General features: G+C 39.9%; 1 protein-coding gene across 3 annotated transcripts; it reads left to right on the top strand.

The window, feature by feature from the left end:
• The first annotated feature begins 527 nt into the window (after nt 1–527).
• On the top strand, nt 528–22,341 carry ccnb3 (cyclin B3). Of its 3 annotated transcripts, none has more exons than XM_052021664.1 (12): nt 528–848; nt 2,229–2,322; nt 9,572–9,655; nt 9,797–9,918; nt 11,993–12,104; nt 13,242–13,340; nt 14,630–14,722; nt 16,394–16,531; nt 18,495–18,650; nt 19,151–19,300; nt 19,746–19,876; nt 20,838–22,341. In XM_052021664.1, the coding sequence occupies exons 2-12, from the start codon at nt 2,251–2,253 to the stop codon at nt 20,914–20,916; spliced, it is 1,236 nt and encodes a 411-aa protein (XP_051877624.1). In that variant the 5' UTR covers nt 528–848; nt 2,229–2,250; the 3' UTR covers nt 20,917–22,341. The 3 variants fall into 3 exon arrangements, with proteins under 3 accessions (XP_051877624.1, XP_051877625.1, XP_051877623.1); XM_052021665.1 differs by having other exon boundaries at nt 583–848; nt 11,993–12,098; XM_052021663.1 differs by having other exon boundaries at nt 584–848; nt 2,193–2,322.
• The last annotated feature ends 1,291 nt before the right edge of the window (nt 22,342–23,632 follow it).

Raw genomic sequence — 23,632 nt, 5'->3', positions numbered from 1 at the left:
ACTGTATTACTAATAAAATAAACCATGATGCATCATGTACAATTCTATGAAATTGCTTAATTTTGTCATGCAGCCAAAAATAAAACTGTAGCTAACTGTCAAATCTGCAAACTAAATACTGAGGCCCCCTTTATATCTGTTAAGAATTAAGAATACAACACACCAAAACTGAATATTTAAATATTTTCTCAATATCGAAACTCGAAGTTTCACTATCATTATCTGTTTAAAACAAATCACATTTTACTGTCGTCTGAAACCCATAAAATCTTCTTAATTTCACATGGAAATATATTTTGGAGTACGCGATGAAAGGAAATGAATGCAATTCCTGCAGTTTAGTTAATATCACTTGGCCCTTTCCCTCCTGTAGATCTAATCGCCCTTCCCTGATATACTCTCTATTGTTGCCCTGATTTCCCTTTAAATAAGCAAGTCTGCCTGCCCGGTCACTGGAGCCCCGCCCATCTCGTCCTCATTGGATCGGCGGGTTCTATTTTGAAAAAGACTCCTCCCTTAGCAACTGCGATTTAGCAACGCATCGTGGCGGCGTGCTGATTGGTGAGCGCCTTGTCGCCGGAGCCAATGGTGGAGGGACGGCGTGCATGCTGCACTTTTCAAAAAAAAATTGCTGGAGGTGCATCTGGATGAGCTGTGAGTGTGTGCGCGCCAGCTGGGAGCAGCGCAGACTAGTCCAGGCATTCGGGCCGAAGAGCCGAAACCTTCGCTGGCTGCGGTCGCTTTCACCCCGAGCGCGGTCCGCTGGAGAGCGGTGCTCTCCCACTGTCCGAACATTGAGTTCGGAGCCTCTGCTTTTAAGCGTCCCGTTGTCCCTCGAAGTTTGCCAGGTTTGTAAGTCGTTTAAATCTCTTTCAGTTTTATTGCATTAGTAATGATGCACTTATTGCAGGTCGAGAGGTGAGCTCAGCTTGCTCCAGTGGGCTACGTAACTCCTGAACTGGCGAGAGAGGGGCGCGTTAAATCCCAGTGAGTGCGAGGGATGCATTGCTACAGCTGCAAATATGAATGGCGTTTTGTTTCCTCTTCTGCTTCTATAAATAGCGTTTTAACACAGACGGCTATCCCCACCTTCCTGTATGCTTCTGAGATCTAGATTGCCTACAGCGGTCACCTTTAGGCACCGGAAAAATACCACCAGTGCTGTCCAATGCTGACTCTGCAAAATCTTCCACATTCACTGGGAGGATAAGTGAACTAATGCCAGTGTCTTAGGCCATCCGACATCATCTGTATTAGGGTCTGAGTAATGCTGGGTAGGCCATGTCATTTCCATGCCTGACACCAGACTCAAAACAGACACCCTTTTAGCCAAGCTACAACCATGGAACGAGATTACCTGGTGGATAGAGGAAAATATTCAAGGACGGGGTCAAAGTTTCCTCGAAGATATGCAACATTGGACTAGTCACATGACTGATTCCTGGGAATCTCTGGCCCATGGCTACTCAAAGTGGAGAAGGAATATTTGGGAAATACTGAGAACATTGAGACTGTGCATCTGAAGTAGACTACTTCAGCAGCTGATGGAGTGTGTCACCTTGCAATAATCCTACCTCTTCCAATTGAAAGAATCTGCAGTTCCCAAATTAGGCACCTCTGAACCCATGAAGCCAGAGTGAAAGTGTCATGCTTGGTCCTGGGGTACTGCCTAATAAGGAGAGTGAATGGTTTCCATAGATTTAGGAATTTGATTGGACAGTAGCAAGTGTAAGGCAGAGAGAATATGGGGAGCTATTGACCTGTTAGCCTAATGTCAGTAATATAGAAATGATATAACAAAAAACAAACTGCTGGAGGAGCTCAGCATCTGTGGAAGGAAATGGGCAGTTGACATTTTGGGTCGAGACCCTTCATCTAGACTGAAAGAATACGGGGGAGATCTCAAGCGATGGGTGGAAGAGGAGGAGTGACTGACAGATGGAATTGGGCAGGGGAGGAAGGGATGGGCAGATGGGAATGCTGGAATCTATAATGAAGAATGTAATGATGGAACATCCTTGAAAGAATAATAGAAGTGAACAGAGTCAACATGGATTTTGAAAAGAAAATCATGGTTGACTAACTGATTGGAGTTCTTTGGCATAAGGCTGTGCTTGTGTTCTAATGTAATAGCGCACTCAATCTTTTGCCCCATTTCATCAATGTGTTTACCTTTTCTGCTTTCCCCTTAGCTCATCTACTTTCCCTCTTCATCCTTCCTTTCATAGAGCAAATAAGGTTGTCCAAGCAATGCTTCCAGTCTCAAAAACAAAGAGTCTTCAACCTGAAACATTTGAAAAGGAGCCATCTAAAATAGAAAAGGTAAGGAGAACAATATCGTATAGATATATTTAAAGGGAGGCTGAAGGAACACATGAAGGGAATAGAGGGGATAGATTGGTATTGGTTTATTATTGTCACATGTACTGGGGTACAGTGAAATAATTGTCTTGCATATTGTTCGTGCAGATCAATTCATTACGCAGTGCATTGAGGTAGTACAAGGTAAAACAATACAGAATGTAGAATAAAGTGCCGTAGCTACAGAGAAAGTGCAGTGTAGGTAGACAATAAGGTGCAATGTCATAATGAGGTAGATTGAGAGGTCAAGAGTCCATTTTATTGTACTAAGGAACTGTTCAATAGTCTGATAACAGCGGGATAGAAGCTGTCCTTGAGCCTGGTGGTATGTGCTTTCAGGCTTCTGCCCGATGGGGAAAGTGGAAAAGAGAACATCTGGGGTGGGGTCTTTGATTATGTTGGCTGCATTACTGAGGCAGCGAAGTGTAGACAGAATCCATGGAGGGTGTCTGGTTTCTGTGATGTGCTGAGCTGTGTCCACAACTCTGTAGTTTCTTGCAGTCACAGGCTGAGCAGTTGCCATACCAAGCCATGATGCTTCCTGTGGTGCATCAATAAAAGTAGGTAAGGGTCAATGGGGGCATGCCAGATTTCTTTAGCCTCCTGAGGAAGTAGAGGCACTGGTGAGCTTTCTCAGCCATTTAAATGAGCAAAGACAGGAGAAAGTTTAATGGGAGTGCAAGTGCCAATGTGGATTGGTTGGGCTGAATATCCTGTTTCTTTGCCATGTGTCCCATGTGATTCTCCTGGATGTGATTGGGAGCTGAATGTCCATGGGTACACAGTGTACAGGAAAGATAGGCGGATAGGCAGAGGGGGTGGTGTAGCCCTGATGGTTAGCAATGATATAAAATCAATAGAAAGAAGGGACAGAAGAAGTAGAATCCTTATGAGTTGAGTTAAGAAATGGCAAGGGTAAAATGACCCTAATAGCAGTTACATTAGGCCCCCTAACAGCAGCCGGGATGTGGACTACAAGTTACAGTTGGAAATAGAAAAAGTGTGTCAGAGAGACAATGTCAAGATAATTATGGGGGATTTTAACATGAAGATGGATTGGGAAAGCCAGGAAGATAGTGGATTTCAGGAGACAGAGTTTGTGGAATGTCTACAGGATGGCTTTTTTGGAGCAGCTTGTGGATGAGCCCAACAGGGATCAGCTGTTTTGGATCGGGTGCTGTGTAATGAACCTAAGGTGATTAGGAATCTAAAAGTAAAGGAATAATTAGGAAGTAGTGATTATAGTATGATTGAGTTCGGTTTCAAATTTGAAAAGGAGAAGCAGGTATCAGGAGTATCAATATTTCAGTGGAACAAAGGAAATTACAATGGCATGGGAGAGGAACTGGCCCAAATTGATTGGAAATGTAAGCTAGCTGGAGGGCCAGCAGAGCAGAAATGGGTGAAATTTCTACAAGAAATAAGGAAAGTGTGGGACAGATATTCCAAGAAAAAAGGTTATGGCTGGAAAAATGGCACAAATGTTGCTAACGAGAGAGATTAAGGCTAAAATAAAAGCAAAAGGGAAGGCATACAAGGAAGCAAAAATTAGTGGGAAAATAGAAGACTGGGAAACTTTTAAAAACTTACAGAAAGAAACTAAGAAGGTTATTAGGAAAGAAAAGATGAATTATGAAAGGAAGTTGGCAGATAATATACAAAAGGATACTAAGTTTTTTGAATATATGAAGAGTAAAAGAGAGATGAGGGTAGATATAGGACCAATTGAAAAGTGTGGGAGAGATTATAATGGATAACAGAGGAACTAAATGAGTATTTTGCATCGGTCTTCACTGTGGAAGACATCAGCAATATACCTGATAGTCAGGGGTCTCAGGATAGAACTGAGAGAAGGTGCTCGGGAAGCTAAATGGATTAAGGACAGACAAGTCTCCCGGACTGGATGAAGTGCACCCTTGGGTTCTGAAGGAGGTGGCTTTAGAGATTGTGGAGGCATTGGTGATAATTTTCCAGGCATCAATGGATTCTGGCATAGTTCCGGAGGACTGGAAAGTCACAAATGTAGTTCCACTGTATAAGAAAGGTGGGAGGCAGAATAAGGGAAATTACAGACCTATTAGTCTGATATCTATGATCGGAAAGTTATTGGAGTCGATCCTCAAGGACAAGGTTATGGATACCTAGAGGTGCCTGACAAGATGGGTCCAAGCCAGCATGGTTTCATGAAGGGAAGATCCTGCCTGACCAACCTATTGGAGTTTTTTGAGCAAATCTCAAGTCGGATGGATAAGGGAGAGGCTGTGAATGTTGCGTATTTGGATTTTGAAAAGGCCTTCGACAAGGTGCCGCACAAGAGGCTGCTTAATAAGATGAGAGCCCAGGGAATTAGAGGGAGGATATTAGAATGGGTGGAGCATTGGCAGATAGGCAGAAAGCAAAGGGTGGGAATAAAAGGATCCTGTTCTGGTTGGCTGCCGGTTACCACTGGTGTTCCGCAAGGGTCGGTGTTGGGGCCGCTTCTTTTTACACTGTATATCGATGATTTGGATGATGGAGTAAATAGTTTTGTGGCTAAGTTTGCAGATGACACCAAGATAGGTGGAGGAGTAGGGAGTATTGAAGAAACAGGAAGGTTGAAGAGAGACTTAAACACTTTAGGAATATGGGCAAAGAAATGGCAGTTGAGATTCAATGTTGAGAAATATGTGGTTGTACACCTTGGAAGGAGAAATAAATGGGCAGATTTGTTATCTAGATAGGGAGAAAATTCAAAGTACAGAAGCGCAAAGGGACTTGGGGTCCTTGAGCAGGATACCCTAAAGGTTAACTACCAGGTTGGATCGGCGGTAAGAAAAGTGAATGCTGTGTTGGCATTCATTTTGAGAGGTATAAAGTATAAAAGTAAGGATGTGTTGATGAGGCTCTATGGGGCACTGGTTAGACCTCATTTGGAATACTGAGTGCTGTTTTGGGCCCCTCATCTTAGAAAGAATGTACTGATGTTGGAGAGGGTTCAGAGAAGATTTACGAGGGTGGTTCCTGGAATGAAGGGGCTTACATACGATGAGTAATTGTTGGCTCTTGGACTGTACTCATTGGAGTACAGAAGAATGAGAGGGGACCTCATAAACATTTCAAATGTTGAAAGGACTAGACAGAGTAGATGTGGCTAAGTTGTTTCCCTTGGTGGGTAAGTCCAGGATTAGAGGGCAGAGCCTTAAAATTAGATGGTACCCATTTAGAACAGAAATGAGAAGAAATTTCTTTAGCCAGAGGGCCATGGATTTATGGAATTCGTTGCCACATACAGCTGTGGAGGCCCGATCATTGGGGGTGTTTAAGGAGGAGATTGATAGGTATCTAATTAGTCAAGGTATCAAGGGATATAAGGAAAAGGCCAGAAATTGGGGCTAGATGGGAATAGTTCAGCCCATGGTGAGGTAGCGGAGCAGACGCGATGGGCCGAATGGCCTACTTCTGCTCCTTTGTCTTGTGATCTTGTGAAGGTAGAACTGAAATTTGTGTTCCATTCACACAAATAGGTGTCTATATAATTGTTGCAAAGAAGTTTTGAAACCTTTGAGATGTTTCCAATTTGATGTCTTTACTGTATTTTTATATCTCATCCTATGTAGCAATCATCATAATGTGATACAGTGTGTGATTTTGGGGTTCTTTTCCACATGAGTGTTGGTTTCAAAGGGAAGGAGGACAGATGGAATGAAGAGCAAGGCTGGTAGGAGTAGGGAACCCTAGATGATGAGGGACATTGAGGCCCCTGGCCAGGCACGGGTCAGGTACAGGCAGTTGGGATCAAGTGAATCTCTAAAGGAGTGTAAGGGACGCAGGAGTGTACTCAAGGAAGAAACCAGGAGGGCAAAAAGGAGCATGAGATAACTTTGGCAGAGAAGATTAAGGAAAATCCAAAGAGATCTTATAGGTATATTAGGGGAACAGCAGTAACTAGAGAGAATAGGGCCCCTCAAAGACCAAAGGGGACAACTTTGTTGGAACCACAGGAGATGGGCAAGGTCCTTAATGAATATTTCTGTTTTTACTGTGGAGAAAGACATGAATGCTTTGGAAGTAGAAAAAATAAATGGTGAGGTCTTGGAGATAGGATGTCTTAAGGTATGAAGGTAGAAACATCTCCAGGGCCTGACCAGGTATGTCCAAGAACACTGTGGGAGGCTAGAGAAGAAATTGCAGGAGCTCTGGCTGAGATACTTACATCATTGTTACCCATGGGTGAGGTGTCAGTGAACTGGAGGGTAGTGAATGTTGTGCTTTTCTTTAAGAAGGGTGGTAAAGAAAAATCTGGGAACTAAAGGCCAGTAAGTCTAACATCTGTGGTAGGTAGGATGCATACATCTGGAAAGATGAGGGTTAATTAGGGGTAGTCATCATGGTTTGTGCATGGGAGATCATGTTTTACTGACTTGTTTTTTGATGAGGTGATCAAGAAAGTTGATGAGGACATGGTTTATATGGACTTCAGTAAGGCTTTTGAGGTTCCACATGGTAGGTTGGTCTGGAAGGTTAGATTGCATGGAATCCGGGGAGAGCTGGCTAATTGGATGCACAATTTGCTTGATGGTAGAAAGCAGGGGGTAATAGTGGAAGGTTGCTTCTCAGACTAGAGGCCCGTGACCAGTGGTGGGTCTTGGGTTGGTGCTCGGCCCATTGTTGTTTTTCAGCTACATCAACAAATTTTGATAATATATTGGTTTATTATTTTCACTTGTACTGAGGTACAGTGAAAAGCTTGTCTTACAAACTGATTGTACAGGTCAATTCATTACACAGTGCAGTTACATTGAGTCAGTACAGTGCATTGATGTAGTACAGGTAAAAACAATAACAGTACAGAGTAAAGTGTCACAGCTACAGAGAAAGTGCAGTGCAATAAGGTGCAAGGTCACAACAAGGTAGATCGTGAGGTCATAGTCCATCTCATTGTATAAGGGAACTGTTCAATAGTCTTATCACAGTGGGGTAGAAGCTGTCCTTAAGTCTGGTGGTACGTGCCTTCGTACAAAGCATGGTTAGTAAGTAGGTGGTATAGTGAACGATGAAGAATGTTATCAAAAGTTACAGGGAGATCTTGATCAGCTGAGTAAATGGGCTGAGGAATTTGGATAAGTGTGAGGTGTTGGATTTTGGAAAAGGTAGGACTTTCACAGTGAATAGCAGGGCCCTGGGGAGTGTTGTACAACAGAGGGACCTTGGAGTCCAAGTATATGGTCCACTGAAAGTGGAGTCACAGGGAGACAGGGTGGTGAGGAAGGCTTTTGGCACACTGGCTTCATAAGTTGAGGCATCGAGTATAACAGTTGGGAGGTCATGGTACAGTTGTACAGGATGGTGGTGAGGCCACACTTGGAGTATTGTTCAGTTTTGGTCGACCTGCTATAGGAAAGATGTCATTAAACTGGAAAGAGTGCAGAAAAGATTTACAAGGATACTGCCAGGACTTGAGGGTCTGAGTTATTGGGAGAGGTTGGACAGGCTCAGACTTTAGTTCTTAGAGCGTAGGAGACTGAGAGGTGATCTCGTAGAGGTGTACAAAATCATGAGGGGTATAGAAAGGACAAATGCACTTAGTCTTTTTTCCCAGATTTGGGGAATAGAGAACCAGAGGGCATAGGTTTAAGGTGAGAGGGGAAAGATTTAATAGGAACTTGAGGGTCAATCAGCTGCCAGAGGAAGTGGTTGAGGCAAGTACAATAACAACTGTTAAAAGACAGTTGGAGAGGTACATGGATTGGAAAAGTTTGGGTTATGGGCCAAACGCTGGCAAATGGGACTAGCTTGGATGGGGCATCTTAGTTGGCATGGACCATTTGGGCCGAAGGGCCTGTCTCCATGCTGTATAACTGAGTCTATGACAGATGTACTGTGTATTTTTACCTTTTGAAAATCTGCACAATTTGTTGAACTAAATGAATCTTGGGCAGCAAAATACTGTGGATAGTGGAAAAATGCATAGTTATCAATTTTGGATACAACCAAATTAGATAGGATCTCTAGTGTAGAAAATAAAATTAATGTTTTGGGTCCAAGTTTTGATAAAGGGTCATTGACATGCAAGGTTACTTTTGTCATTGGCGCTGCCCGTGCTGAATATGTAGCAGCATTGACTATTTTAAACCCCGAGTACCTTGGTTTTAACCTGAGGAGAGCTGCGGACAGAATTCCAGGTGTATAGTCTGGTACAGGTGAGATTTCAGTATATTGTAGCACTTTTCAAACTCGAGGACAGGTTAGATTATAGTTTTAGGTAAATGGGATATGAGGAAGCAGCAACATCACTGTGTGCCCCTGCATTTGTGCTGAACTCCACATTAAATACATTTACTTTAGGTAAATCCTGTCCTTTTTCAAATGCTGGGTATTTATCATTTTTCCTTGTGATGTTTCAGCCTAGTGGCCAACAACAAAATGGGTGCAGAATGGCACTTCTGGATATTTAATAAATCATCACGTGATGATGGTTGGGAGTGGCGAGGATTTGCTCTGTTTATAAAGAATTGGAATAAGAAAAGTTGGAATAGTTTTTGTATAGTTTCTGAGAAGGGTCATTCAAAATTTGGTTTTGCAGCAAGATTTTTAATCTGTGAAAAATTCCTTGTGTACTCTTTAAGCAATGCTGTTATTGCTGAAATCTATATTTTTTTGACTCCACTCCTTGGCTACATGGAGAGCGAATTGACCAAAGGTTTAGAACACTACATATTTTTGCTGGTGCTATGTGGCCCGGCAACTTCAGTTGTCGCAGATTTATGAACTGCATAGCACTGAAGATATTAAAATTTATTTGAAGGTAGCTTGTATTTTGCTTGAGGGCAGATTTATTATCCTTCATATTCCACAAACTAGTGTGAAACATGCAATTTGTGAATTAATATTTGTTAATATGCAAAATGATCTTACCAATTGTCTACATAAATTGCACGCAATATTGTTTGTTTTTTAAACAACCCAACTTGGTTTAGTGCATTCGTGCCTGCATACTCCTGTTCAAAGCTCCTGCTTGACCCTCATGGATCACTCCTGGCATTATTCCTGAATGCATGCATGTTACTTGCCTGCCATGCCAAAGGTGTGTTGTATTTTGGGCAGAAATTTTGACTGAAATAAATGCCTTTTCATAATAATATTCCCAGTGTATCATGCCTGTTGGAATTTTTTCAATGATCTTAATGGCCACTACTTTAAAACGTATAATTTTGTCTTTGCTCCCCTTTAGGATGGTGATCTTCATATCAAAAGGTCTCCTTCATCACCCCAAGGTGGACCCAAGAAAAGATCAGCTTTTGAAGACCTCACAAATGTAAGTTTGGCAACACTGTTCTTCCCTGAGAAAACAAATGGGTTGCATTCCCTCTTTTGCAAAAAAAAAAATAAACTTCTGCAAATTTGAAGTACTGAAAATTCTGTTTAAATCTGACCTCTTCCTTCACACCTCTCTTAGGCAAAGCAAAACCAAGCACAAGTCCAGGTTTCAAAGAGAAAAGGTGGGAAGAGTGTGAGTAAGAAAACTCAGAAAAGTTCTGTTAGACAAGAAGCACTGAAAAATGATGAAAATCTAAAAAGGTGACTATCCTACTCCTGATCTTCCTTTTTTCTGTCTGTCCATACGTGTTTGTGTATGTATATACCCATGTATAAATCTGGTGAAATTTCTTATAAAGTAAATAATTGAGAAATATCTGTAACTGATTGGTGGTTGAGGGATGCTGCAATGTCAGGAATGGGTGGTTATTTCCTTTGTTTGGCTGATGGAATTCTTTTCCCATCTTGAATAGTGGTGTTCTTTTAATGTTGGTGTTATTCACCAGAGCAGCAGTTGGAGGTCTTGCTGTCTCAACTTAAACTCTTCAATTGCACTGTGATGCACTTTAAAAGGTTCAAATCAACAAGCTTCTGATCCAGAAGTGTATTTTCAACTAAGTTAAGCCCTTTTTGTTTTGGTTCAAGTAGCTTGTGAAAGTAAAATCTTTTGCTGCCTCCAGTGTTTTCTCTTGGTATTAGCTAGCTCCTAGATTCTTCTAAGACTGTGTACTAAAGTGAATTGACTGACATGTGAGTAACTGTTGGAAATGGGGAAGTACTTGCTTAAGCACATAACCCTCCAAATAATGTGAGCATCTATCATGGTAGTCCATTTTGCCTCAAATTTCCACCATCATTACCTGTATCAGTTTCTATACTTGCTGTCAAACCTTGCAAGGAAATGTCAGCAATTCTGTGGGACCATTAGCATTTCTCTAGGCAAGCACCTTCAGATTACTGTATAAATTTAGAAGTTCAGAACTTGCTGCTCTGATACTGGATTGTCCCAGTGGCAGTGCCAAACGTACCTAATTCTCAGCACTTGTGCTGGCACATATGCCCATTGAGCCCCAAATGAGCCTGATGCAGGGCCAGCAGTGAGAGAGCAAGGAAAGTATATTTTTAATTTCTTGGATTTTTAGTTAAATAGTGTTCTTGATTTTAAATGGTTTGCATTTTAAATTAAATTTCTGAATGTTTCTGACAATAGTTGCCATTTAGTTTTTGACAGTCTGGTTAAAAGTGGAAGTGTGGGGAACCTGCCTGATCCCTAGTGATGAGGCCTCCCTGTCGCACAGGCCCTCATTATTAAGGAGTGGACTGGCTGGAGGGCACAAGTTGACGACAGATTCCCAGAAGGCAAGTTCACACTTGCCTACCACATTTGTGAGCAATAAGTCTGGACAGTTTGGTGCTGGCACCAGGTTCAGGTCCATTAAATTCAATTGTCTCCTATAATTGCATCTCAAAACTGAGATACAGTAATTACAAGTTGACCTTGTTAAATACATGTCGCATTGAAAAGTAGGTTATTGCCTATCTATCTTTTCTCTCTAAATTTGCATGCACAATAATGTTTAACGTGATTCTACACATCTCAGTTTCTGCTAAAATATTTTTGTACTGTGGATGAAAGCTAATACTACATTCTCAACATCAACTATTGACTTGATGTGCTGCAGATCAGTGTTTCACACTTTCTGTTGATTTTCATGTAAGAGTACATCTACCCTGAGGGGAATGTACACTGCATTTTTGCTACATGCATGAAAATGTCCATTATGAATTTACTAGTTCTTCTGCTATGACACTTTGTATCCAAAGATAAAATTCTTTTTAAATAAAAACTATTTATACAGCATGGTAACAGGCCCTATTGGTCCAATGTGTCCACGCCACCCATTTAAACACATATTAACCTACCTGTACATCTTTGGAATGTGGGAGGAAACCCATGCAGACACGGGGAGAACGTACAAACTCCTTACAGACAGCAGTGGGGATTGAACCCCGATCACTGGCACTCTAATAACTTCACACTAACCGCTACCCTACCATGCCAAAATTGTTTTTGTTTAGTTGAATAACTCCTAAACTTTGCTGCTCATTGTGTATATCTTGTTGTATTTGGTATTATTGTGATTAAGATTACTTGTAAAGGGAGTTGGATGGTTGATTCCACTCTTGAAGTGAAATTGTTCTTGGATGCCATCCTTGTGGTATTAACGTTGTTTTGAGGGATCTTCCTTGCCAGGCTATGTCTGACAGGCTCTTTTAATTATTGACAAAGCCATGATGGTGCTAAATGTGTCACCTTTCTCCTTTGTCCCTTCAGTGCAGGACCCAAAGCTCCTCGGGAGCATCTTGACAGTGCAAAGGAGAAGAAGCCCAAGACACCAGAAGCACCCGAGGAAAAAGCAGATGTGGATAAATTGGTAGAGGTACAGGTAAACATGATGCAATTTTCTCTAGAGAATCCAATTGCCACACCACTAATTACTAAGCCCAAGAAATTTAATTGAGGTGGTGGCGCATGTGTAACCAATTCAGCAGCCATTCTGCACTAGCAACTACTCAAACAGGCATGGCTGAACAGTAAAAGGGCAGTGTTTGTAATGGGTAGTAGCATTTGCACATGTTGAAAATTTATTCAAATATGTACACTTCTTGTTCAGCATTAGATTCCTTTTCATTATGCTTCTTCAGGCACAGAGACAAAAAAAGTTGCATTGCTGATAGAGTAAAAGCCAATAGTTTAATCTTGACTGGTGATTTGACCTCAACTTTTTCAATAAATGCCTTATTCATCATTGACAGGTAGCCTTTGTGCTTCCTGCATACTCTCATTCAGAAGTTAACTTAATTTTCTAATTCCTAATGACATCTAGATTTCATTGAAGCATAGTTCCAGTTTCTTGCCTTGCCTTGGGAATGAATGTGCCCACACTGTTAATGTCAATGAAGAACAAACTGTTGCCTTAATGCCAAAGACCAACAATATTGAGATATTTTAAAAACTGTCTGTGAATTGCTCTTTCACTCTGCAATTCTGACTGGCCACTGGCTCACAGGGCTTTCACCCACTAACAGTTCATAATGATCTATAACCACAGTGGGACAAAACACTTTGATTTCTGGGACTTCTTTTGTATATCTTTTTCAACAGAACAAATCAAAGAGTTTTAAATAAGAATTACTTAAACCCTAGCTTTTCCTATAAATACAAATGTTTGACAGATATTGCCAGGGTAAACCCACATTTTGATTGTGAACATGAGACTGAAAAATGGACATGAACAGTCAGGTGAATTTTTAAAACAAAATTGTCAGAATACAGTGGCATGTTATTTTAATCTAAAAATATAACACGTGTGAAGTTTGCTGGAGTTGACAAATGCATTTAGTACCCATTGAATTAGCAGATAGTACAGTACTAATTTGTAATGTAAGCAATGTCTGTGTTCCTCCAATACTTTGTTGGTGGTGGGGGGGAACAACTAATGTGGTGTGCCCTTGCCTAGTTAATGAGTAATAGCCTCTGCTATTCTGGAAAAGGAGAACAATTAAGTTAATTTACTTTATAGCCTCCTCCCTATGATGACGTTGATAAGGAGAATCTGAGGGATCCATTCCTGAATGCAATCTATGCAAAGGATATATTTGACTATATGAAGGACCGGGAGGTAAGTTATCTTGTAATATCTAGATTGTTCCTCACTGTTCCAAAAACTGCATTGATCTTTTAGATTTTGCAGCAAGATTGTATCAGCTGCCTGACTTATACAGGCAGTCTACTTCTCTCCTCACCTTTTCTACTTTGTCATCTTCCTTTAATGTTCAGTGCTCTTATTTTGCCATTGAAGGATTGTTTTGAATTTGGAAATGTGTGGCAAGTGTTCTATAGCCCCGAGGCCCATCAAGTTTAGTGACCATGCTACAAAAGTTTCAGCAACAAGTAAATTTTTTTTTAGTTTTTAAACTTTTAAAAAGAAAACACAAACTAGTTAAATATCTGGATTATAATAGGGTTGTTGGCACTGTAAATTATGATTAAAATCTAATCTTCTGTGGAATGTGACTTCCTGTGAACATAGAAAATTTGTCATACTGGACAGAAATTTGAAAACTGATATTTGCTGATTTTTTTTTCTTTTGGTGACTTGGTAACTGTTGGGTGAATAAATGGATTTTGTAAAGTTGGTGATGAAACAACCTGTGGTCTGATTACAATTGCTGGAGGGTCAAATGCTCCTTTGCATGGCACTTCTGTTATCCAAGTTAGTACTGCTAATTAGTGGCAGGCATTAAGGTTTGCTGGAAGGAAATAAATCATTCATTCTGTCATAATATCATTCAGACAGCAGGAAATGGGCATAAGTGAAATTGCAATCTGTTGTTCTTTGGACTAACACTGGATTAATGTCCTGATATAGTTGGCTCAGCCAGCAACAGGAACTAGTGTATCAAACTGGGGTTGGAGTTTCAGCCAAGAAACCTAAATGTCTGTAGTTTGGCCTGACAGCATGCTTTTTTTGTTTAATGACATGTTCCTCTCCAACTCTGCCTGATTGGGAGTGTGTGTTCCCATGTGGATGAGGAACAAATAGGAAGTGAGGGGTGGGTTTTGATCTGCTGCTGGTCCAATAGCAGGAAAGTGGGTGTCTTTGTAGACTCTGAGGAAGCATTCTTGCCCACCAACAGTGCTGAAAACTGTCCTGGCTTTTTCATCAAATTTCATTGACATGCTGTGTTTCCTGTGACTTACAAAGCCACACCTGCTGGGGGTTACACCTGTTTCATCAAAAAGAAAATGGGGCTTCTGGTTACATTATAACTTGGGAAATGTATGGAGTGGTGCTAGGTTCAAGATTTTTTTACATCTTGCAAGAATCCAATTGCATTTGCATGTGCGTTTGTTCAAATTAACCACTGTTGTGATCCAGTCCATTACAATGTTTCTTGCGCCTGCCAGGAGAAATTTGTTCTGAAAGGCTATATGGAAAAGCAGCCTGACCTGAATATTGAAATGAGGGCAATCTTGGTGGACTGGATGGTTGAAGTACAGGTTGGTATGGTATTCATCTTCAAATCTCTATGAACTTTCTTTATAGCAAGTTAATGAGGCGGATTGGCTGTATTTATTATCCTCATTTTATCCCCTGTACCATATGTGACAGTTGAGTTACCAAAGCTGCATGGCATACTAAGGATGGCTTGATAAATGAAGCCTGGTTCTTTTCTTTTTGTTCTCTACCTAGCCACCTTGTCGGTGGGAACTGCTCACTCCTCCTTTAGACCTCTTTGTAGAAGGACTGAAGTGTATACCACAGCCATTTCCTTCATAATGCCCCTCCTTCAATTGCTTTAGTTTTTACATTTCAGGAAGAATATATCTCAAAGATTATAGAGACAGTAGATTTGATATTTTCAGAATAATTGTTTGAGATGCAATTAAAAGATTTCTTCACCTGCATTTTTTTTTAATATAAGTTATGGCCATCTTTAGGCTGCATTATGGTGTTAGCTGTAGTACCCCCTTCATCCCATCCCCTTGAGTGAATGAAAGAATATCTCTTACCCTGGTATTAAGTCTGCTGGCAAATCATCACATTTTGCTGCTTCACATTCTTAGATGTGCCTCAGCAGCACTCAAATCCACAGCCTTCAGAGTTAGAGGTGAACATTGCATTCTAGAGACTAGAGCACACACAACGGGCTAACTCTCCAGTGCTGAACTGAGGATATGCTGCAGTCTTTTGAATGGGGCCTCCGCCTCATCTGTTCTCTTGGGTAAACCTAAAATGGCCAATGATAACTGCAATCAGGAGTTGTCTTCAATGTCCTGTCCAATATGTAACCCTCAACCAATGTTGCCTGTCAAAAAAAAACACACTGGATCATTGCTCGTAGTGAAAACTTTTGCATAAATTGACTACAACCATTTCTACATTTGAAATGAGGTCATGTTATAGATGAATGTAACCTTAAAGTGTCTGGGACTTCCTGAGATGATGAAGGGTGCTAATTCAAAGCAAATCCGTTTTCATTCATGAAAATTGTAAGTGGTAATTGAAATCAATGTGACCAAGCATAGTTATAGTTCTATCAGATATAGATGTAGGACATTCAGTCCCCTCAACCCTAAAACACCATTGCCATTAATGTAATTTGATGCCTCAGGATAGATCCTTGGACATCACCAACAGTTGCTTCCTTTTGATTTCTGTTTGTGTCCAATAGCCCTACTGTCTTCTACTGCGTTGGCAATCTTATAAATTGATTGATTCCGTAAAACTTAATTTTTATGTAACTCATAAGGAACCTTGTCAAATGCCTTCAAGAAGTCCATATAAGCAATACCTATTAACATTCTTTGTTAATTTAGGTTGCAAAATGTGACTTGCCTGGTTTGTGTCTTTTTCAAAAAAAAATCACATTGCTCACTCTAATCACTGTCCATACTTATGGATTCCATGAAGTTTTGAACCATGTTAAACCAACAGATTTATTTTTCTGATTTCTCTATCATTTATATTTTCAGTTTTAATGGGTCTAAACAGATGGTTCAGCTGCTGTAGTAACTCAGTTTTGTGATCTACTCCTGTCTTAAATAGTATATCAAAGGTATTACTGTTGTATACTAGTCTATGCTGGGGCAGGGTGGGGGGGGTAACTGGATAATTTTGCATAATGTTGATGACCCCATAATAATTCACATGAACTCCTTTCTATTTAGGAAAATTTTGAGTTGAATCATGAGACTCTGTACCTAGCAGTGAAGCTGGTGGATCATTATTTGGCAAAGGCTGTGTGCATGAGGGAAACACTGCAGCTGCTTGGTTCCACTGCCATTCTTATTGCTGCAAAGTTTGACGTAAGCACACTTCACCTCCTTAGCACTGTCTTTGTATGAATTTGGTTCTTGCTGGTCTTTTTTTCTATCCTGTATAAACCCTGAAAAATGCTAGAATCTATCATTAAGGAAATGGTAGCAGGGCACCTTTGGCCATTGTGTTGAAATGTCCAGACCCCAATGTTTACATTCATCTCCCCAAACATCTCTCTTCCTCTCCTGTTTCAGATGCTCCTTGAAACCTGCTTACTTAACTCAGCTTTTGGTCTCTTTAGCTTGGGCGATATCTGACAGATTATGCCACTGTATAACACCATGTGACATGAAAGTTTCTATTCAAGTTGTAATTTAAGGTAAAATCATAAAGAAACAGTACAGAAATGGGCCCCATGGCCCACTAAGTCCACACTGAACATTAAGCACTCATTTTTGACACTAATCCACCCTAACTCATATTTTATTCTGCCCACAACTCCCTCCCCATCCCACCCAGGTTCTACCACTCATCTACATACTAGGGGCAATTTACAATAGTCAATTCACCGACCAACTCACACTTTTTTTTGGGGTGTTGAAGGAAACCGTAGCACCTGGAGGGAACCCATGTGGTTATAAGAACACGTAAACTCCTCACAGACAGCACCAGAGGTCATGACTGAGCCCAAGCTGCTGAAGCTGTGAGGCACCAGCTTTATCAGCTGTGCCACTGTGCCGTCCTTGGGAATGAAGGAGGAGTTTGTTAGTGATGGTTGTGTACTTTGGTGCAATGAGAAAGGTATTTTCTAGCATCTAGAATGTCTATGCATAAACATTTACTGCATGTTAACTTTGATTTATAAAAGGAAAAATTTGTTTAAAGTGCTTTAAGTTGAAGGATTCCACTTCTCCCAAACCATACCAAATGGGTTGCTTCCTGATATTGGGTGCCATGTCAAGGGGAGGTAGTAAATGGATGTCTGATCATTTCATAATGTTATAATTAGCAAGGTAGTGGACAAAATGCTATGAATCTGCTTAATGTTTATTGTTCAGTATTCCCTGCACAATAGATTTGCACTCTATACTGTTGGTGCAAGGACCTCTTTTGGAAGGTAGATTGTACATAAGGTGCGAATTGCATTGTTGCATGATTGTCAGGAAATTGTAGAATTATAGACTAGGCAACTTAACATCAGTAATGGGGGAAAAAACAGCATGGATTTCAAGAGGCTGTACTTGATTTAACCTTTTGCAAGAAGTAACAAGACAAATGGTAATACAGTAGATGTAATTTATCTAGGTTTTGCAAGGGTCTTTGAGATACCCAATAATAGATTCTTAGACTCTTAAATATGATCAGAGAATGAGGAGTTGGGTGGGGGGGGGGGGGGAGGAAAGTAGCTGAATGGGCTGATAGCTGGCTTCAGGAAAACATGCAGAAAATGGGAGTTAAAAGTAGCTATTGATAGTTGAAAAAAGTTAATAGTGATGTTTCATAGGAATCAGTGCTGTGATCCCTGTTCACAATTTGCATTGTTGATTTGGACTTTGGAATCAAGAACATACTTTCTAAATTTAAAAGTGAGGAAATAATGAAGTACTGTGTTCAGTTGTGGTTGCCAATTATAAGGATACGGAGGTCTTGAATAGATGACGGTGTATGCTTTCAAGTGAAAACATTCTCTTTGTATCCACCCTAACAAAAATGATGGAAGATTTTGACAATAGATGTACAGTGTTTCCACTTGTGGAGAAAGTATAAGACGGCCATTAAGAAACTTAGCAGGGAACTTGGGAGAAACCCACCATGGGAAAGTGAATAATATGGATGTTTAAGGGGAGCCTGGACAATTTCAAGGGAGGAGGGAATAAAGGGTTATGCTGATAGATTAGGATGAAGAAAAACTGAAGGAGGCTTGGGTGAAGTGTTGGCTAGTGTGGACTGGTTTGGCCAAAAGGTCTGTTTCTGTGCTCTGTATCTGGTATAATTCTGCATCGTTTTTAGGAGCGGTGCCCACCCTGTGTCGATGACTTCCTGTACATTTGTGATGATGCATACCAAAGAGAAGAACTGCTTTCAATGGAAGTGAACATTCTCCGAACGCTACAGTTTGACATCAATGTTCCAGTGGCCTATCGGTTCTTGAGGAGATATGCAAAGGTTGATCGCTTCATATAAATGGAAATTTTCTTTTGTTCTCTCTGACCCTAAACACAATATTAGTTTTCTCCTTCTCAAAGCACTGATTATTTGAGATATAGTTGTGTGGCTATCTTGTCAAAATTATTCTTTCTATTTCCATGGTTAGGGAGGTGAAGGGTACTTATTCTGAGAAGAATGATGTGGAGAGGAGTCAAAATTGGTCCAGTAGGTAGATCTCCAACTAGTACTTTGGTACAAGACAACCATTCCTGAGAAACTCCATGTTTTATCAAAATGAACATAGGAAATTAGTTACAGAAAGCAAATAGGTTGAAATACTGTTTGGGAACAGAAGGGTCAGTTAACTTGGGGCTTTACCTCTTGTTATTTTTCAAAGAATCAGCACAGCTGCTTATCTGCTCATTTGTAGTAGTTGAAAGTACTACTTTGGCTTTCATAATACTCTGCTGGACTAATCTGTAAATACCTTCTCACAATCTGAATATTAATGTTTGCAGTGTGCCAGAGCCAACCTTGAGACACTGACTCTTGCCCGGTATATCTGTGAGTTAACGCTACAGGAATATGAGTTTATCTGGGAAAGTGCTTCCAAGTTGGCTGCATCTTGCCTGTTATTGGCCCTCAAGATGAAAGATCTCGGAGGATGGGTAAGTAGTAGTTATTGTTCGTTACTATTTACAGACTGTTGTGATTTTTTTTTTTTTTTGGTTTCTCTGTACCTCTTCTGTCATCTTTGACCAAATGGATCTCCTCTGTGCTTCCAAACCTCTCCTAATGTTCTAGGCTGAGTTCTGGCATAGGAGATAGTTTGGATTCGACTTCCCACTTTTTAATTATTTTCTTTCCCTTTCAGATAGTGGCAGTTGGCCTCTACCTTGTACTTCTCCATAATTAGTACTGTTGGAAGAGAGCCGACTCGACTTCCAACAATTAAGCTATGCCTTTGAACTCCAATGTGTTGTCACCATGTATCCAACTTGCATTTTCAGCTTTTTGGAATATTCCTTTGAGGCTGGAATGAATGAGTAAATTCACTAGATCCACAGCACTATTAAATAGTGGTGAATTCAGAAAATGTGGCTTGTGTTTCAGACTCCAACTCTGCAATATTACACTGGATACCAGGTCACTGATCTGCACTCGCTGATGAGGAGACTGAACCTGTTGCTTTACAGTAAGCCCGATGAAAGGCTGAAGGCTGTGCGGTACAAGTATGCTCACAAGTAAGAATCTAATTGTCTCTTGATGCCTCCCAATATATTTGTGTGATGGAAATGATGCATCCCACCTGGTGGTGATCTAAGATCGAGGCATGCTAACCTTTTAATTTAAAAGGAAGTGTGTAATTCTGATTTGCAACTTTATAACTACAAAAGGAAGCTACTAAGATCCTCGAGCCAATTGGATTATGGTTAATTGATATCTCTTGATACCTTTGCCAAAAACCAGACTATTGACCTAGCATGCACACTACTGTTGTACACTAAGTTCAGATTTACACTAGGCTTTGCAACACAAGTCTTTCTCAAACTCTTCTTTGCATGGCCATGGCCTAATTGAAGGCTGTAAGCCTTTGTGTGGTTTGCCCATACAAAGGAAATGATTTCTTAATTGTCATTCCATCTGCTCTCTACTTAACCCATTACCCCCACCCTTGTTTTCTCATTATTCTGTATGGCACCTTCAAGGCCAATATCCTTTTTGAGCTGGGGTACCCAACAAATGACACAAGATGGACCTGATCACCACACTGAAATGAAACATAGCTTCCAAATGTTGACCCAGTACTAGGCAATGTCAATGTGTCAGTAGCCTTTTGCTTTTTATAGCCATCCATTGACTTTTAGTGAATATGGTACCTAAATCACATTCCAAGTTTCCTCACTTTTTTTTTTGATACTCTACTTTCTTTATTGGTGATACCTATTAAAGAATGGGTAAATGGATAATGTACCATTTGGCATCTGAGTCCTTTGCCTTGTACCTAAACCTAGCAAAGAATAATGAAAACTAGTTCACAAGACCTATCTGACTTGTAGCTCTGATTTAAGAACTATGTTGTGAGAGCAAGTGGGCAGACTAACTCTAAATCAAATTTTGAGCACTTCTCTTATAAAACTCTATTCTTTTCCTAAATATGCATTGTCCTTAAGGAGTTTTAATTGCCTTTTTTTTCTAAATTAGGGTGTTCTTTGAAGTAGCAAAAATTCCACCCTTGGATGTTCTGAAGCTTGAAGAACAACTGAAATTGAACACAGTCTAAAGCAGAGATTCTGGCTATTGAAGGAAATAGTATTGTATTATCTCGCACTTGTGTGGGTGGGTAGCTGTGTATGAGGGTGTAAATACTTGCAGCGTTTGCTTAATATTTCTTCACTGTGATATCTCTGCTAAGCAGAAATAATTGTGTAATTATTCATAGTCTTTAAAATGCAGCAAACATTGAAATACAGTATCTGAATTCTAAAATAAGAGTAAAATGGGCCATTGTAAATTGTGGTAGGGTTGGGGGGCAGGAGGGAGGTTGTAAGCATTTTAACATCATAAATGGCAAATACACTATAAGCAGCAGATCAGAACCGGCAATAAATAACCACAATATATACCATGTAGGCTTTTTTGATTTCCTTAAGGCTTTCATTTTTGAAATTTTTGAAAAAAGAATTTATTCCTAAATTTGTAAATTAAAGAAAGACCAAAGTGTTATTGAAAAGATTGTCTTGTTAAAATAAGCTAACGAGGATCAGTGCTTTTAATAGGCTTCCCCAGTAATCTGTCCTTAATAGTATATAATGTTGTGTAGCTTTTCTAATTATTGTAGTGAAAGCAAAAATCCAATTCCCTAGTTCCGCCATCTCCTTTGATTCCTTGTTTATTTAATAAAAATAAATATCATGGCATTTTGCCCTGTCCCAGCATGCAAGAGCAGCTAAACTGTCAGCTTTTCACACTTTTTCTCAATTGGCAACAGTGCTGGAGATTGACTCAAGCTAATCTGATCCCATTTTAATTTCTTCAGATTTTCCCTGTTTTCTCTCCTTTGTAGTTGCAATCAACTCTCATCCCTGTAGTTGTGAAAGTGGCTTTACTGCTGCTTGTAACAACCCAGTTGTTCCACTATCCCATGTAACAGATCCAGGAGCTAGTGTATTTTGCCAAACATGCTTTTCTTTTTACATAAAGAGTCCCTGATATTTGCTGAATGTCATGATGTTGGTCAGAGAAGAAAAACCTTGCATTACCATGGGGGGCAGAAATAGCAGAAATATTAATTCTGACTATTGGTTAATTTTAAAACTCTTAATTATAAACAGACCTGGTGTTTTAGAAGCTACTGTTATTGATGTAGGATCATGCTTTTGAGTACAGTTTTTCAATGTTGCTGTTAATTGTACCATTTGCAATAATTCATTTGTTATATAATGTGTATTTGAAACTATTTAAATTTGTGCTTTGGAAGCAATTTGTCAGTATTTAAATGTTTTAAGCATCCTGTCAGAGCAAAAAAAAATGGTGTGGGTGTATAATATATATGTTTGAGTACATTTGTTTTGATTCTCACTTTCAGTCCTGTCTATTTTTATGTCTGCAAGTATGTCCAAGTTCCCTTGTAAAATAGATTAAATGTATTATCTTGTTGTAGATTTTATTTTTAATAAACTTCAGTTTCTGTCACTGGTTTAAAAAATCATGTTAATCATAACTAATCAATTAATCTGGAAATGATTCAAGCAGAATACTTAAAGATACTTTGCCTATTGAGTTTGATTTTTTTTTAGTATATGCAGATTCTGCTGAAATTTATGTGCACATCAAATTGAGAGAGAATTCTCCTGGGCTGAATACTTAGATTTGGTGCCTGGTGTTACCATCCAGAAGCCTCTGCTCTGGCAACATAAATCCAGAATAAAAATTCTAGTTTCTCCCAACTTTATTCACTAAAAGAATTGCTAATTTGAAGTGCATGCACTATGTACTCCAAACTGAATGCTGTCTTCCAGATGGATTCAAACTGAATGTTATATTGTTGGGGTACTTGATGTTAATGTCAAGCATAAGCCACTTTTGATTTAGAAAACAAGGTTAAAATTTTGAAGAAAGTCAGTAGCCTGAATAGATTGCCATTGGATAAAAGTTTTCTTGCTAAGGAACAAAGAATCACAAGGCAAGAGTGCTGTCAAGATCACTTTCCATTGGCGAAGTGATTGATTTTGTTGGGTTAGACTTTGCAGTTACAAGGTCTGTGAAAAGTATGGAAAATAGTTAGCATTATGTTGCAATCAACACATTACAAATGTTTGGCGTTTTGCCATTTCATATTGCAATTACTCTTTGGAGCAGAATTACTACTGCACAAAAAGAGGCCATTTGGCCCATTGGGTGTTAGGCACCACTCCTTGACCTTGGTTCTAATTTTGTCATTCATGCTTTCCATAGCAATTTGAGAAGAGGCCAAAGTGATGATAAAGTTGAGGAAGTGGTACATTTTTGGATGTGTGGTAGAAGAAAATAAGAACTTTTAAAATTCCAGCATTGATTTGGAAGTATGTTGTCGATCAGATACTGCCTTCTGAAGTTTAAAGTTAATCATCAACTTAATACAGGCATGATGGATCAACTTTGTAATGACAGAGATCAATTTTAGGCACCCTCCTAGGGACCAGCATGTCATCTTCATCAGAAGAACAAAGAAGATCTGATTTTAATCCTAGGGATATGGGAACTTTCCTGCTGCCTCTTTTGCCTGTTGGACAAAACTCACTCCTTCACAATAGTTCTAGTCAGATGCCTAAAGTATCAGCTTACTGAATGAAGTAAAATGAGTGAGAATAGCAAGAGCTGATGTCTTCAGTGACTATGAGTAGCTTGTCTTTCTCTGGGCTGAATATTGATACTTTGAGTGAAAGATCAATTGAGACCTGACTTTTGGGATATTGGATCAAATTTATGAGCATTGGGAATTTAGAGGGAATATAGAC

The sequence above is a fragment of the Pristis pectinata genome, chromosome 8 (assembly GCF_009764475.1).
Source record: "Pristis pectinata isolate sPriPec2 chromosome 8, sPriPec2.1.pri, whole genome shotgun sequence".
Lineage (NCBI taxonomy): Eukaryota > Metazoa > Chordata > Chondrichthyes > Rhinopristiformes > Pristidae > Pristis > Pristis pectinata.
This window is presented reverse-complemented; position numbering and strand designations above follow the sequence as displayed.

Excerpts from the sequence above, each read along its gene's own strand:
- ccnb3 (XM_052021664.1), top strand. The coding sequence starts at position 2,251 with ATGCTTCCAGTCTCAAAAACAAAGAGTCTTCAACCTGAAACATTTGAA. Across the intron at positions 9,656-9,796 it reads CTTTTGAAGACCTCACAAAT|GCAAAGCAAAACCAAGCACA; the intron begins GTAAGTTTGGCA and ends CACCTCTCTTAG. Across the intron at positions 9,919-11,992 it reads AATGATGAAAATCTAAAAAG|TGCAGGACCCAAAGCTCCTC; the intron begins GTGACTATCCTA and ends TTGTCCCTTCAG.